The sequence below is a fragment of the Malaya genurostris genome, chromosome 3 (assembly GCF_030247185.1).
Source record: "Malaya genurostris strain Urasoe2022 chromosome 3, Malgen_1.1, whole genome shotgun sequence".
NCBI lineage: Eukaryota > Metazoa > Arthropoda > Insecta > Diptera > Culicidae > Malaya > Malaya genurostris.
This window is the reverse complement of record NC_080572.1, coordinates 87,118,552-87,135,102: the sequence shown is the minus strand read 5'-3', so window position 1 is coordinate 87,135,102 and position 16,551 is coordinate 87,118,552. Positions and strand designations below refer to the sequence as shown.

Genomic DNA, 16,551 nt, shown 5'->3' with positions numbered 1-16,551 from the left:
GCAGTTTCAACAAGACTGTCCCTTTAAGCTTTTTAATGGATTGTTTTGTTTTGACACTTCTCATGAATTTTGTGGCTAGTAAATTTGTTAATAAAACCAATTTCATTTTTGTTTTCTTTGTGCTGTCTTTCAGTAATGATGGTGATAGATATATAGAAACAAATTTTCTGATTTTAATAACAAAATTAGTTGTCAATGAGAATTTCGTGTTAGATTGAAATATTGCTGGTTTGTGTCCAGAATATTCGCCAACTAAACACATTCTCTAAAAATAAGAGTTTTTTTCAGCAAATAAATTCTCAATTTTAACTAATTTTATAGTTATTTTGGAAATTTTGTTGTTAAAATTAACTAATTCAAAAACAGTAATACGAATTAGACGCAGAGCTAATTTCGGTCGTTCCGTGCTGTAACCTATTTTAGTTTCGACTTCATTATTTTTAATCGCATTTTCATTGTCGCATTAAAGTCAAGTGCTGGTTTTGATAACAAGATTAAACTAGAAATATTAATGAAATGACGAAATAGATTCTTCTTAGCCACAATTTTTATTCAATTAACAATTTTCGAGCTGCAACAATTTGCAAAAAATGCATGCAAAAAGACGTTCACCATTTCCAAAAATCAGTTTTGAGTCGAATCTCCATCCGTGCAAAACAACTGCAGATTCGTGCAAAAGTCTCATAGAAATCGTATCGGAGTCGATCCTGATTTTGTCAGCTTGTCTGCAGAATATTTATATTTCCCTTATATTGACCTAGTGGCCAACTGCTGAACTGCTGAGTGACATAACAGTTCAACATGAACTGTTATGCACTGACGACGAATCGAAAACGAAACATAAAATATGTATATGATGTAGCATTCTTGTTTGTCGTTAGCCAACAAATCTTTTTATAGTTGAAAAAAAAAACGGTTTTTAAGGGTGAATGAGAGGGCATTTCTATTTTAAAGCTTCTCCCCATTTATGATCAGCACGATCGGCCACCTCAAGTGGGATGTATGTTTCCACCATCGTTTCAAGGTTAAGTGTCACAATATTACCATTCGTTAGTTTTAGCATCGCATTGTAGCACACAGGACACGTATTCAATTACATGTCAGTCAAAAAAGTAGTATTTTTAATCAGGCCTATTTGCGTACAAGCTTTACGTGGCCGATTGAGCCGATTTTTTGAATAATTTTTTTTGTGAGTCGGATCTCGTTGTCACCCTTTTACTAGGGGGATAGGAGCTTCCATTTCCCTCCTGCGGATATTTAGGGGCACTTCGTTCGTGGTTCGTCTCGTCATCCGTTGCCGCATCGGTGGTATTGTTGTTGATTTCGTTGCTAGTTGCTGTAGATGCGCTTTGTGGTACATTGTTTGCAGTTGATTGTTGGTTGGATGGTAAGTTGTTAACTGCAGCTGGTATACTTTGTTCTATAGGGGATACGTTGGATGGCTTCGTAGAAGGGGATGCTTCACTGTTGTTGGTGACTGTGTACATATGTGTGCTGGGGTTGCTTGGGGTTGGTGTGAAGGAAGCACCGTTGTCCTTTGGTGTGGTTGTCTCCTTGACCAGTTTATCACATGGCTTACCGTAGTGAACAGCTTTTTGGCAATATTGACATGTGACCATCTGATTGTCATAGGTAACAAGTGATTTGCACGGAATTCTTGTAACTTGACTGAAAATCACATAAGAAGGTATAGGCCTCTTCAAGTGTATGCGTAATAAACGTACGCCATTTAGAATACCGAAGAAAAATTTTTTCTACTTTTTTTTTTCGATAGAGAGAATCTCTCCGTATTGGTACATAGTTTTGCGAATATATGAATCGGTGACGCTTGAGGGAAGATCATGCACACGCACTTCTATAGCACTATCTTCCATATATACTGGAATGTTGTACTTAATGTTCTCGTGCTCCACATAGTGCACATTGTTATTGTCTTTTGCAAATTGAATTGCATCCAACTCTTTATAAAACTGGATGTAAACAACATTATTCGTCTTATTGCATTGAAGTAAATGCACACGTTTGATGTCAAGATGCATTTGCTCCTTAAACAAACCTTCAAGTTCTCGTATCGAAGGTCGAATTTTGCACTGCCTGAAGTCAACAACAATTGTATTCTTTCGTGTCGGCGGTAGCTTTTGCTCGTTCGGTTTACTCATTTCGAGGTCGTTCTATTGTTCACTACACAATACTGAACTTGGTTTCTTCTGTACCGGACTTAAGCGGTTTTGTTTTATCGACTGACTTGGATGAGATGTGAAAGCGAACTGAATGTATTTTCTTTGAAGAGCAATCCATTAGTTTCAACAATGTTTCAAAATTTCAGTCTCAGCGATGATATATTCATTTGATGCAGTTCTCGTTCCTGCCAGCTTTGGTCTTAGTAGAAAAAAAGACCAACCCCTGAATTACCACTACCTTAAGCGGAACGAAACCATTTTACGTTCGGCACGTCGGCAAGGACGATGCTCTTCGGGATGTTCGAATAAAAAGTTGCAACTCAAGTTGAGTTTGAGCTTTGCTGCTACTACGTGACATAGCAATTCAATATAAACTGTTATGCACTGACGATTAGACGACGAAACGGGAAGCAAGCGTTTTGAAATGATTTCGTTCCATGAAGTATGAAATTCTAGGTTTTGTTTGCTTCTAATTCCGTCAATTTGGTTGTTGCTTGGGAATCTTTCTGATCTTTATCGGACGATATGTTCACGGAATGTTTGAATTTTCCTATTCACATTCCCCAGAGAAACAGGTTTCGTTAGGTTGGTAAGCGTTTATTCATGCTAATTTATTCCAGAACTGCGGATAAACTTGGTGGAGTCAGCAGGTTATAAGTTTGTAGGATTCTAAAAGTATTCAATAAGCACCAAATCGTTAACGCATAACGACCATTTTTAGAATCGAACCGCTCCATTTATTGCGAAATCTCAAGCCTGGTCAAAATTAATTACAATCCTTAACACTACCGCAAAACCCCCACCCGAAACCAGTTCCCCCTTTGTCGGGAATGTCAACTGCTAAAGTGTGACTTGCACAAACAGTTTCACTTCCCATCTTAACGCGAGATCACCGGGAAGAATCGTGAATGCAACCACCGTCCTGGCCTCTCCTCTGGTTGCTCGTTTCGGAATCGGTTACCATCCTTCCCTCTGACCCTCCCTCCCGAAGCCCCGCAAAACCACAAACTTGCGCTGCTTTGCACACTGTATTATTCTCGATAAATTTTCTGCCACATTCCACAGTACCCGCGGTGTGCCGACACAAACCTCACCCCTCGGCGGCGCATAGCTTTATGAGCCGCATTTTATTTCCGAGAAACATTTCGTCCTCACGCCTCGCTAAAATCATGACCCCTGCTCCCTGGATCTCCCATTCCCAATGATGACGACGGAGACGACGACGACGACGACGACGACGACGACGACGACGACGACGACCAATCTTACGGGGTAGGCTCTGCCCGATGGACCTCCGCTCTGGGACCCGTACGGTTTGCGTTTTCATGTTTTGGCTCATGATTCTTTCTTCGCAGTCCGTGCGGGATCAACTACTTTACATACCTACAGCGAACCCCCAGGGGCAACTACCACCACCATCATAAGAAGGAGAGGAACCTCGGCATCATCGCATCGGAGCGACCTTTCATTAGTTTGTTGTCGGAGTCGTGTATTTTGTTGTTATTTTTGTTTTTGCGCACTCTTCCCCGCGATCGCGGTGAACAAAAAAACCGGTCTTTCACTGACTGACTGACTGCCGTGTTCCGGAATTAACCCTTATTGTAGGTATTTTTCTGCATCCCGGGCCCGGGTATGGGAACACCTCTACATAAGCGCTTATATGTGCTCAACTGTGTTCGTAAGCGTATGCGTTCCAGATTCAACCACCACCTGAACGACCTCCTGTCTGGATTCAGGTGCGTGGAGGTGCGAGTTATTCAACGTTCCGTTCTTCTTTCACCCTTTTCAGTTGTTGGCTAGCAGTGGCGAGTAACGAACGATTACGACGACGAAAACTGAGTGTGTGAACCACGAAAACTACTCTTCGGTATTTTTTGGTGGCGAACAATCAAAAAATATTTCAAAGAACTCGAATATTTCTCTCCTGGAAAGAAACAGCGAAAAAAAGAAAACCCAGTTTGTATCCAGCCACGGGCAAATGTCCGGCCCGGTTTGAACGACCTGTGAAGTGTGAATCGAGTTATCGATCGTCCGATACGAAGCAATAATCCGCGAGAAAGACAAACAACGAAGCAAACAAATAATTTCCAAAAGAATAAAAAAGTGTTCGCGAGTGCGTGCGTGTGTTCGTTCGCGTCCGCGTTCTAACGGTGTGCGTGCGTGCGTGTGCGCGTGTGTGAATGCAAAATTTACCAAGTCAAAAAATATGCGAAACATAGCAATAATCATTAGCATTCTGGAGTGAATTATTAATTAACGAAAGCAAAGAACCCGCTCGAAAAAAAAAGGTGAAAACAAAAACGAGTTCGGTTCGTTAGATTGTTAAGTGAGTTTTTCAACATCAAAAGCGTAAAATATTGTGCCATAAAATCCAAAAGAAGAGCCACTGAATGTCAAAAGTCGGCATTCGTTAGTTAGTTCTCGATCCGAAAAGCCGAGAATTCGAGATCCGGCCGCCGCCTCAAAACAAAACATTCGTCGGTGTTCGTCCGTCCGTGTGTGCGTGTGTGTGTGATCCGTGGTGCCAGGCGGTGCAAACATCATGACCACACAGTCCTACTACAAGGATCGACTCGGTTTCGATCCTCGAGAGGCACTGTACGATAACAATAACGGAGACACATCTCCGCCGTTGAAATCACCGCAGCATCGACACAGCGTCGGAGGACCGGGTCATTCCGGTACGAAACATTACTACAATAATGGCGGTTCGCCCAGCCCGTCCGGGTTTAACAATGGCAACGGCCATAGTAACAACAACAACAACAACGGAGGGGCAGATTACTACCATCGGAGCCCGGCCAAGCGACACAAACATTCGTTCGGTGGGGTTTCGCCGGTTACCGGATCGCCGATGAAAGTGACGAGCCAGGATGGATACGAGGATGCACTGACCCAGTTCAAAGGTAGAGAGTTGATGACTATTTGGGAACATTTTGTATGGGACACGATAGGTACGGAATGAGACGGGGCCGCCAACTGGCGCATCCCGATTCGGGTTTGTTTGTTCCTGTTGCTTCTTTTGTTGTTGTGTCGTGGTCCTTAAACTCGATGTTGTTGTTTGCTTTCAACTAACGGACGGCTAACCCAGAACCCCTGTGGCGCTGTTGCACCCGTAGATCATGTGCCACGATCGGAGCGGAAATCTTCAGATCAATCAACATCGATCCGCAGGCAGCATCTGTGATTTCCGCACGGTACATACCTAGTCTTCAATAGCTCACTCATTGTGCAAACACATAGCAAAACCGTTAGGAAGCAGAAACCTCAAAAGCTTCACAGAAGTATGCCACGAAGTGGAAACAACGAAGATGTTTTCCTGTTTAGTTTCGCTCTCGTCATAGCATCTATCTATGAGAAGTCGTACATATTTTTGCATGTTTGTCATCCTTCTGTGTGTTTCGTGTTTCAAATGATAAACAGAAAAAACTCTCCTCGGAATCATTTTGTCTGTTTGGTATGCGTGATCGTTTGGATCGCATGAGTCAATTTCGAGACCGTGTCCATTTTTCTTATACCGGCCTGTGTCTAGAAAGCTGATTAGGTGGGATTTTTTTTTCGGTCCGGGACCGAGGTCACTCTTTCCCTGCCAGTTTGTCACTCAATAGGTTGAAGCTGCCAACCGTTTTGGTGTCCTCCTCATCAGCTCAATTAAATAATTAAGAAAACAGAATAAAACGAAGGCAAGCTTCTGGAAGATGCTTCAATTAGGATTTATTACTAAAAATTAGTTTAGGTTTATTTCCTATCATTTCTAATTGAGTGTTGCATGGCGATGACAATTTTTTCTAATCCCAGTTTAACTTTTTTACTCTAAAGAGATGTGTTTTTCAATAATTCAGAGCGAATCAGCTTCTCTTGAAGTATTTTAAGAACTGTCTAAACTGAGAGCTGCATTTCGAATCTCACGTTGGTATAAAAGATGCGGAGGTCATATGTCTGCTTGAGGTTCTGATCGGAAATTTCACCTTTCCCCGGTTTTGCAAATTCATTTGTTAAAGACTGTCCTAGAAAGTATGAACGCACTTTGATTTCGCTGTAAATAATTGATAAAGTGTTAGATATTCAAATTTTATTTGATATACTGATAATATTAGACTACAGCAACAGAATATTATTCTCAACATTGCCTACTTAGCCATTGTAGACTAGCTGGCGCACCTTCTTGCGAACGTTCTTCATTAAATTCCGTACAGACTTCTTGGCGACAAGTTTTGACACTTTTTTCCAATCTTTTTCGAACTGTTGAATGGTTTCGGCTACCGAGACATGTTTCCTAAGATGTGCTTTCGTTAATGCCCAAAATTCCAGACCCTAGCTTTCTTACCAAATTTTTCGACTTCAATCGATGTCTCGGACTGGTTTAACACTTGCCTTTCTCGCACCGTAGAATATTGTGGTCCTGGCAAGGATTTATAATCGAGTTTCAAGTAGGTTTCATCGTCCATGATTATTCAGTTCAAATTTCCAGCAAGAATCGTATTGTATAACTTTCGAACCCTCGGCCTGATCGATGCTTCTTGTTTCGGACTACGTTTTGGTTGTTTCTGCTTCTTCGAACTCAAACGTTCTTTAGCACGAAGAACATTTGACTTCGAAGTGCCCACTTTTTTGGACACATCCCGAATTGTAATCTCCTTCTTTTGCTCGAACGCCTTCAGTATACGTTTATCCAACTGAGGGTTTGCAGGACCTTTTTTTCGACCCGTTTTCGGTTTATCCTCACCGAACTTCCTGATTGCATTTCGCACGACTTTTTCACTTACTCCTTCCATTTTTGCTATCTTTCTCAATGTCAGTATGCGTTCTGTGCACCATTTGTACACATTTTTTCGACGTTGTTTTGCTGAAAGTTCACGCATTTCGAAACAAACTAATGAAAACGAATAAACAACTGCACAAGTGGTTAGAGAAGAGTGTAAACAACAGGACGCAGCCATAAAAATTGACAGATTCTGAACCATTGCGAAATGGCAGCGGTTTTTGGTTGCGTTCATACTTTTTGGGACAGTTTTTATTTTTATTAGAGTTATTCAACAGTCACAAGCAGCTTTTTCTCTCTTCATGTCAAAATTTCCCATCTTTAAGAGCACTTTCTTTAAACTGTTGTAACACGAAAATCCAACTTGTAAGGAGTGTATCGAAAATAAGCTATCCACAATTTTTTCTTTCAAATTATGATAAAAAACTATATTTTATTCAAACTAAAAATTGGTCCGTCATTGTACGAGGTTAAACTTGAGTATAATGAAAACCGAATGATATTTAAGTTATTCCTTCAAGAATTTTCGAACTTTTGATCGAACGCTCTTCATCAAGCTCCGGACAAGTGTTGCATCGCATTTTTTGAACGTTTGAGCCCAAATTTTTTTGAACTTCTGCATGTTCCCAGCTGCCTTACCAGTCTTCTTGAAGACCCTCTTCACGATTGCCCAGTAACGTTCGATGGGTCGAAGCTGAGGGCAATTTGGTGGATTGATATTCTTCTCAACGAAATTTATACCCTTTTCCGCAAGCCAATTGAGAGTGGTTTTGGCATAGTGAGCCGACGCTAAATCCGGCCAAAACAGTGGAGGTGTACTATGCTTCTTATATAAAGGCAGCAATCACTCAGATTGATAGATTTCTGCAATTATAGTTCCGCTAGTGTAAAACAATGGTTGATATCAAACTACAGGAACATATTGCGCGGCGAACGACCGCAACTTGGTTAAAGCCGGGTATAAATAAACGATAAAAAAACATATTGCTTGCCATACCGGTATCTTTCGACCGAGTTTCGTTACTTGAATCGACCTGTCCGCATCGCTCACATCCTCCCCAACAACGACAGTAAAGTATTGTGGACCTGGAAGGATTTTTGAGACCTTCTTTACACAAGTCTCATCGTCCATCAAAACGCATGCATCCGGACACTGCAAAAGACGCGAATACAATTTCCGGGCCCTTGTTGCTGCTCGCTTCTTCTGTTCTACACTTTGTTTCGAGATTTTCTCTTCTTTTAGATCTTCAGGTGATTTCGTCTCTTGATATGCTGGATCATGCCGACACTCGTTCCTGATTTATTGGCCAAATCACGTATTGACATTGATTTTTTCTTCAAGACTAGAGATACCACTTTCTGGACCAGTTTCGGGTTGGAAAAACCGGGTTTTCCGCCTCTTTCTGGTAGCTCATCCAACGAATAGTGTTCTCCAAACTTATTAATGATGGTTTTACCACTGGCATGATGAATTCCAAACCGCTTTGCCAATTTTCGCATAGTAATTCCCTTCTTACTTAGCCATGTGTCCAGAACCTTAATTTTCACTTCCTTTTCAATACGCGACATTTTGAAAACGCGGAATTTCAACCGCACAAACAAGTAAACAAATGAAAGCTAACAGCCAAACACACAGCATGTTGTGATCTGAACATAAAAAACATCACAAATACATGCGTACAACACGAATATGAAAACAAAAATGGTGTCCGAAAAAATGTTGTAAGAAATCCAAAGCTATATAAAAACCTGTTTTATTCCACCTAGTGGCGTAACAATGCCTTTCTCATATCAATCATACCATCATATATAATTCTGGAATGACTACCGATTGGAGTAATTTTGAAGTCGACTTAGTATTTCCGTTTACCCCTCTAAGTGATGATATAAAAATTGTAACACACTTTACCATATAATTCCGTAACTGTAAGTCTGATCCGAATGAAATTCAGGAATTTCGTATGGGACCACAAGACCATTCATTCGTATTTGAGTTTGTCGTCGGTCAAACCATCGCTGAGAAGAGTGAATGAGATCCATTTGGGAAAATAGGACCATTATATCCGGTGCCTCCGGAATCGGCAACCGGGAACCAGGATCTACTAATAATGACTATGGAACAGCGTAGTTTTGAGGTTAGTTTAGAAGTTTTTTCTAAAAGTATTTTTGCTACGCCCATACACTTTATCCAATAATTCCGAATTCAGATGAAATTCAGAAATTTTGTATATAACTATTTATATTTGAATCTAAGTTTGAAGAAATCGTAAACGCCATCTTTGTGAGTAAGTGATTTGAAATTGATTTTTTTAACACAAAATCACGCTATAACTCCGGAACCGAGGGTAGGATTCAGGTAAAATTCAGAAGTTTTGTAAAGGACCATAAGACCATTAATTTGAATTTAAGTTTGTGAATATCGGTCACACCATCTATGAGAAAAATTAGTACGCATATTTTCATTTGTTGGCCCATTTTACCACATAACTCCGGAACCGAAAGTCGTATCCAAACAAAATACAAAAATTTTGTATTGGATCATTAGACCGTTTATTTGGATCTAAGTTTGTAAAAATCGGTTCAGCCATCTCCGATATTCAGGAATTTTGCAGGGGATCACAAGACCTTTTACTGGAATCTAAGTTTGTGAAAATTGGTCTAGCCTTCTCCGAGAAAAGCTAGAAACACACAGACATTTTGCGTACTCGTCGAGCTGAGTCGAATGATATATGACACTCGGCTCTCCGTGCTTCGATTCAAAAGTCGGTTTTCTCAGTGATCGCATAACCTTTCTATATGAGAAAGGCAAAATCCTTCTTAATCTAACACATGGATCAATAAGTCCCGAGACTAACAATGGAAACAACATTTTTTTGGCAAATTTTTTTTTATTCATCAACATAATCACCTTTTAGGGTGATACAATGGTTCCAATTTTTCAATACCATGTTTATAAAAAAAAATTTATCTTTCGCTTCAAAATAAGCTTCAGTTTCAGCGATGACCTCCTCATTTGAGCCTAATCTTTTTCCCTGGAGCATTTTTTTAAGATCAGCAAAGAGCCAGTAGTCACTGGGGGCTGAATTCGTCGAGTATGGAGAGTGGGGAAGCAGATCAAAGCCCAATTCGTTCAATTTCGCCATTGTTTTCATCGACTTGTGGCAGGGTGTATTTTGTTCCATCGAAAGCAATCGTGGCACCCACTTGGAAAAAACCTTTTTCGTGCTCAATTTTTCATGACGGATAGTAAATACACTTCCATGTGATATCTGTGTCATCCCAGCAATCTCACGGAGCTTCACTTTACGATCTTTCATTATATTTTTTGTCACTTCACTCACATTTTCCGGTGTAACGGCTTTCACAGGTCTACCCGAGCGTTCCGCGTCATTTGTGTCGGTACGACCACGTTAAAACTCGGCGAACCACCGACAAATCGTTGCTTTTGATGGACAAGAGTCCGGATAACATTTTTCAATCCATTGTTTCGCTTGCGCGGTGTTTTTATCCATTAAAAAACAATGTTTTATCAAAACACGAAACTCGTTTTTTTTTTCATTTTTTAAACAAACTACAAAACGACTTTACTCCAACCTCGATAACTCAGCTGTTTCTGGTCGGATCGACTTAAAATTTTGACCCGTTTCAAGCAAAGGTTAGTACTCTAGAAAGACGTGGTTACTGGTTTACTACGAGCGCCATCTCTGCTTTAGTCTCGAGACTTATTGATCCATGTGCTATGCTTGATACAGCAAAGGACACCCCAAGACTATAGCTGTTAGGTAAGGTAAGTATCTTTAGCAAATTCTGTTTCAGACACTGAAGAAGCCTGCAAAAATTAATAAGGAAAACACTATGAACACTTTCAGAGAAATTTTGTATAATTAGAAACCTAAATACCTGGTGAGTTTGATCAGAAACTAAAATTCCAGGAGCTGCAATTCCGTACCATCCATTGAATTCAGATTAAAAAACCTACGGCTTTTACGAACGAAACCTAACTCCTTAGTTTTTTCAACTTATTACTTGTAGGGCAATAAAAAAAATCCAATGTCCGATAACATTGAACTTGATCAGTCACTTCCTACATTCTCCGAACTACACTTTTCAAGGGAATAATCCTATTCCGATCAGTTGAACTCCGCAAATTGCAAAACAAAAACTCGTCCGACAGTTGAGCCACCTACACTCGCAAACGTCGTGCGCAGCACTGTCCAAGAGTCAACTATCGTATTGAACTTGATCATCAAACCAAAGCACACTTCCATTAGTAGGTCGTAGTGGGTTGAGTTTCTGCTGGGAGAGCATCTTGAGGCTACCTGGATCATGACCTAGATCTGCCTGTCTACTTGTTTACCGTGTTGTTCGATGTGGGAGCGAGCCGGACCGGACCGGACCGGACCGAACGGCCGGAAGCATAACCAACTCCACTAGTGTCCAGCATCAACCAGCAGCAAACACAGGCCAAGTGCTCTCGATCCGGACGACGATGGAGGTAGGCTTGAAGAAAACAGTGTAATGAAATATGTTAAACACTAAGATCAAGTATAATTCAAGGTCAACCGGAGGTGCTTGAATGAACGAAGCTGAGGGTGAAAGGAAGACGACTGTCAGTCAGTTTAACCGTTGACAACCTCTCGCTCTTTGCGTCTCTGTCTGTCTGCCGGTCGGTCGTTCAGAAATTGGACACCTTCGGCCTCTGCTTGAGCTGGAAGAGGTTTCGATGATTTAATTAGCTGGACAAACACAATTGTGCTCCATTTTTGTCGGAATTATATTTCGAACCTTGCTTCGTGTGACAGCTCACAGCTCAAAACCGCGATGACGTGGACCCGTGTGCGCCGCTGGGCCGATGCGGTGCGGTCATCATGTTCACTGTTAGCTGTTAGCGGCGGTACGCAATGGTGACAAGATAAAGATGATGAGACACTATTCGGTGGAATCGGGCCCCGCCATGTTGACGAGAAAAAAAAGGCGTCGTTTTGAAGATGACGAATTCGTGTTCGCGTTGGCCGACGGGAAGTGGTTGATTTGTAAACAATCGGCTGTTTGTAAAGTAACCAGATGAACGCACCTCGGTTGACACCGACCAGTCAGATCGCGAATATTTGGCGGTTTTCGTGACGGAACAAGATGATTCGATGGATGTGGGCTCTCCAGCGAGTTTTGTTCCATGGTCTATGGGAGCATGTTTTAAAACTTTTTCAATGCTCAAATTTCCATCCAGTAATGGTTTTTGTTTTCTTCGAACGAGGACAATGACATTCAACAATTGAAAAAAATTCTACTGGGAAACAATTCAATGCATTTTGCTAGGGTTGTATTTTACTGTTAACTACATTCACTGCTATGAATGTGTTTGTGTGTGAAATTTTATAGGCGCAGTTTGTGATAACGCATGACCTTCGCAATCGCACGTTTGTTTACAAGTGGCTATTTGGCTCTCGCTCTTTAGGCGTATCCAAGCGGAGCTTTGAGCTGTGTTAGTCAACGGCTATAGAATGTGATTATGAATGAAACCAGTATGGAGCAAAAATGACAGTTTCATTCGTGTTTACAAAATCCTTTACTTGGTGCGAAAATTTTACGTACTTCTGAAACTAGTTCAAATGCGCGTAAAAAAGCAAATAACAGTTTTTCAGAACATTGGTTTACGGTTTCAGAAAAGAAAAGTTTTATCTTGACAAAAAACTTATCGATTATTAAATTTTAAGGTCTTAGAGTCTGTCGTATGAGCTCAAAAAAATATTTTCCGAAAGAGTCGAGCATGACGAGATAGGTAAGCCAGTTACCATATTATATTACCAATGAATTAAAAGAATTTCAAGTTTCATTTTTTGTCACTGTGAAAACCGACTTTTTAAACGAGGCGCGGAGGGCCGAATGTCATATACCATTCGACTCAGTTCGACGAACAGAGTAAATGTGTCTGTCCGTCCGTGTGTGTATGCGTGTATGTATGTAACAAAAATATGCCCTCACTTTTATCAGAGGTGGCTGAACCGATTTTCACAAACTAAGATTCAAATGAATGGTCTCATGGTCCCATAGCCTGCTATTGAATTTCATTCCGATCCGACTTCCGGTTCCGGAGATATAGGATGATATGTACCAAAAATATGCAAGAAAATATGTACTTATTTTTCTCAGAGATGGCAAAACCGATTTTCACAAACTAAGATTCAAATAAAAGGTCTTATAGTTCCATATCCTGCTATTGAATTTCATTTGGATTTGACTTCCGGTTCCGGAGTTACATGGTAATATATGAAAATTAAAATTCAAATAAAAGGTCTTGTAGTTTCCTAAAAATTTCTAAATCATTTTATCCGAATTCGACTTCCGGTTCCGGAACTAAAACGTGATAAGTGGAAAATTACCAATTTCATTAGTATTTTTTCACGAACGTTGTTAAAAAAACAGGTACTAATCCCATAAAACTATCTGACAATTTTTTCTAGTTTGCAGAGCTTGTTAGTTTGTGGGCATAAAATCTTAATTCGGCATTACTGGTCCCCCTTTTTGCTTGTTTTGGAAGCACGGATAGTAGTGAAGAAAAACTCAACAAATAGAATTTTCGTCGATTTCTCTGCAATGCTTGAACCGATTTTCACAAATCTTGATTTCAATCAAAGCTCATATTATCTTTAAAATTGCTGTGAAATTTCATCCGGATCCAACCTCCGGTTCCGCAGTTACAGGGCTATGAGTATCAAAGTTTTCAAATCGCCATGTACAATGGCAATACACTGAAGTCTTTTTTATGCGAGTTCACGTACCGCATAGAAAACCGCATAAAAACACCGCATAACTCTGAGAATTCGCATAAAAAACCGCGTTACTTTGAAACTTCGCATAAAAAAACCACATAGCTCTGAAAATTCGCATAAAAAGTCGCATAAAACAGACCGCATAAAAAAGACCTTAGTGTGTATACAACACCGGTACGTGGTGCAACGGTGGAAGTAGAAAACACAAAACGAACGATGCGTGTTTTTTTTCTATTTCGTACACGCTATAAAGAAAACAAAACTGTTACGGATGTCTGCTAGTAGTGTGTGATATTGGTAAAAGACGGTGCTGCTGTTGATAAAACTTGTAGCTATCTTATGATAAGTGCGACCAAAAGAATAATAGAATGTAAAGCCGGTGTAAAATGAATGATATAACAAAAAATAAAAGAATGTCAATGAATTGAAGTTAATTTGAAAAAATATGAAATTTTCACAATTTTTAAACTGCTAATGGTGTTGTAGTGATGTCAATAATGATAATATTAATAGTAAAAGTAATAAATAATAAAAATAATAATAATAACTAATAATAATACTATTACATGTTTCATGCTGGCGATTCATGCTGTTTAGTTTGACTTACATATGCAGAAGTAACAGAAACGCAACAGTTCGTTTCGTTAAATTGGTTCAATCGAAATAGAGCATGTGATAGTATAGAATGTGATAAGTATAGGTTTAACTACGGTCAAAACTAACCACTTTGTCTTCCACTTATTGAGTTCAACCAATAGCCAGCTATCTTATATTAAATAAAAGTGATGAACAGATACAAATAAACTTGAAATAGTTATGAGATCATGTACAAAATGAATGTATTTTATTTAATGTAATTTATAATAGCAAATCGCTTGATAAAAACAGTGTTTAAATTAACTAATGAATACCAAAATATTAATATGATATTCGAAATGTATTAGGTTTAAAGTACTATGTATTGTGGATGCCACGACGAAGAAAAACTTATGTATATTGCCTATGAAATAAACGTATTTATGAAAAATAAAACTACGTTCAAAACTGTTCCAATTTGGAGGTCATGTTTATTGCTGGCAAACGAACCATCTATTCCGGTCATCTGAATCCGGTTTTGGAAGAATTGGAAATTGTGATTAAAACTGCAAAAAGGATCTCACTCACTTTTCTTCAAGATGGCCAAATTGATTTTTACAAACTTATAGGTTCGAAAGAAAAATCTTACAGTTTCATACGGAATTCCTTAATTTGTTGTGGAAACTACTTCCGGTTCCGGAACTACAGGGTAAACAGGATTTGTAGAGTTTGTTAGATTAAGTCCGCACTTCAATGAACAGTTGTTTTTGCGAATTCCACAGTAATATTTATGATTTTATAAGTAATATGAGAAAGGCATCATTACACCACTAGGTGGATTAAAACAGGTTTTTTTACTGAACATATTACTTTAAAATCAACGACGCAGCTCTGAAAACGGTACATTTAACAACTACAGTTAGAAACAAAATTTATTCGCCTTCCGCCACTTACATGGATAGAATCCTTTCGTATGGCGGCATTGTTATTCGAACAGCGTTTTAAGCGCTTCTATACATAAAAGTAAATTTTCATATTACCAATTCATTTTCAATACTATGACTATTATTATTCATAAAAGTCACTCACACTGCCCCTGCTTCGTGCTGAAGAAAAAAAAACTGTATGCATGTCGCACTACTAGCTGTGTTCAATTGGATCTCTTGCACTCGAGACCACATATACAAGCCAGTTGTCACAAAACGTTCGACCCTTCTGTGTCTGGAAGGATTCTTAGTGTCAGTAGGATAGTAGGATTGGTCAATTGCTAATCGGTTGTGAATTATGTTTCTCACGGGTTGGCGGAGGCTTTTGGTCATACGAGCCAGTTGTCGTATGTTTGAACCTCGACCTGGAAGGATTCTTAGTGTCGCAGTACTAGCCATGCTATGATTTCGTACGTTAAGGATCGGCTGCGAAGTCTGTTGAAACAATGGAATGTAGTGCCAAGACTTTGCTTTGTGAATTCTGTTGGAACCAGGGCATGTGCCCACGTTCTTAGGGGGCTCTTGACAAGACCCATCGATAAAAAAAAGGTCATTCAGTTAGTTAGAGACACACAAATGAAACTTGACCCCGGTCTCATTAATGTTTAAAAGCGGTCGAATCCTGCATCGAAATGTAGTTCTCTACTTTGTTCTTTTTGGTCGAACTTAGCAATGCTTGAAATAAGAATTAGTATCAACCCCCATACCAGTGACTACTTTTCGTTAAGCTTATCTGAGAATCGTGTTATTGTTCTTTTTGTGTTATCCAACCGAATGCTGTATAGAACAATACACGAAAGATAACTTACTGTTTAACTTTGTACTAAATAGTAATTTAGGGGGTAAAAATAATCCTCAAAGATAGTGTTACATGCACATACCCAGTTTTACTGGTTTTTACGTTTCGTCTTCCACTAATCAGTGCATAAACAGTTTTTGTTGAATTTTTGACACCACCTAACAGTTCAACAAAGACCGCTAAGCAGACGTAAAGTTAATGCTATTTGAAAAACACCTTGCTAAGTCGAAGATGAAACGTTTGTGTTCCTAACACAAACTTTGGGGATTATTTTTAACCCCTAAGTTACCACAGCCTGAATGGCTAGTAAGTCGGAACTTGTTTCGTTCGAGACGTCAACTTAGACATAGCATTTTGATAAGCAAAGTTTTGGCATTTGACTTTTCTGTTTCAATAGACTTCGCAGCAGATTCCTAGCGTACAGATCATTGCATAGCTTTGGTGCAAACGTGCGAAAAGTTTGCAAATAGCGTTAACT

At 39.6% G+C, this 16,551-nt stretch overlaps 1 protein-coding gene across 40 annotated transcripts in view; it reads left to right on the top strand.

Moving 5' to 3' along the window:
- The window catches only part of LOC131437101 (dystonin), a 531,610-nt gene that overhangs the window by 219,471 nt on the left and 295,588 nt on the right, over positions 1-16,551 (top strand). For 25 of the 40 annotated variants that reach the window (XR_009230701.1, XM_058606224.1, XM_058606218.1 and 22 more), the window contains exon 2: positions 3,970-5,134. The exons of 3 other annotated variants lie outside the window; for them this stretch is intronic. Coding sequence is in view for 36 of the 37 variants with exons in the window: in XM_058606224.1 (XP_058462207.1) it covers positions 4,723-5,134 (412 nt within the window). In the remaining variant the exon portion in view is untranslated. The remainder of the gene's footprint in view (positions 1-3,969; positions 5,135-16,551) is intronic. 12 more of the 40 variants (XM_058606230.1, XM_058606227.1, XM_058606243.1 and 9 more) reach the window with 1 other exon arrangement.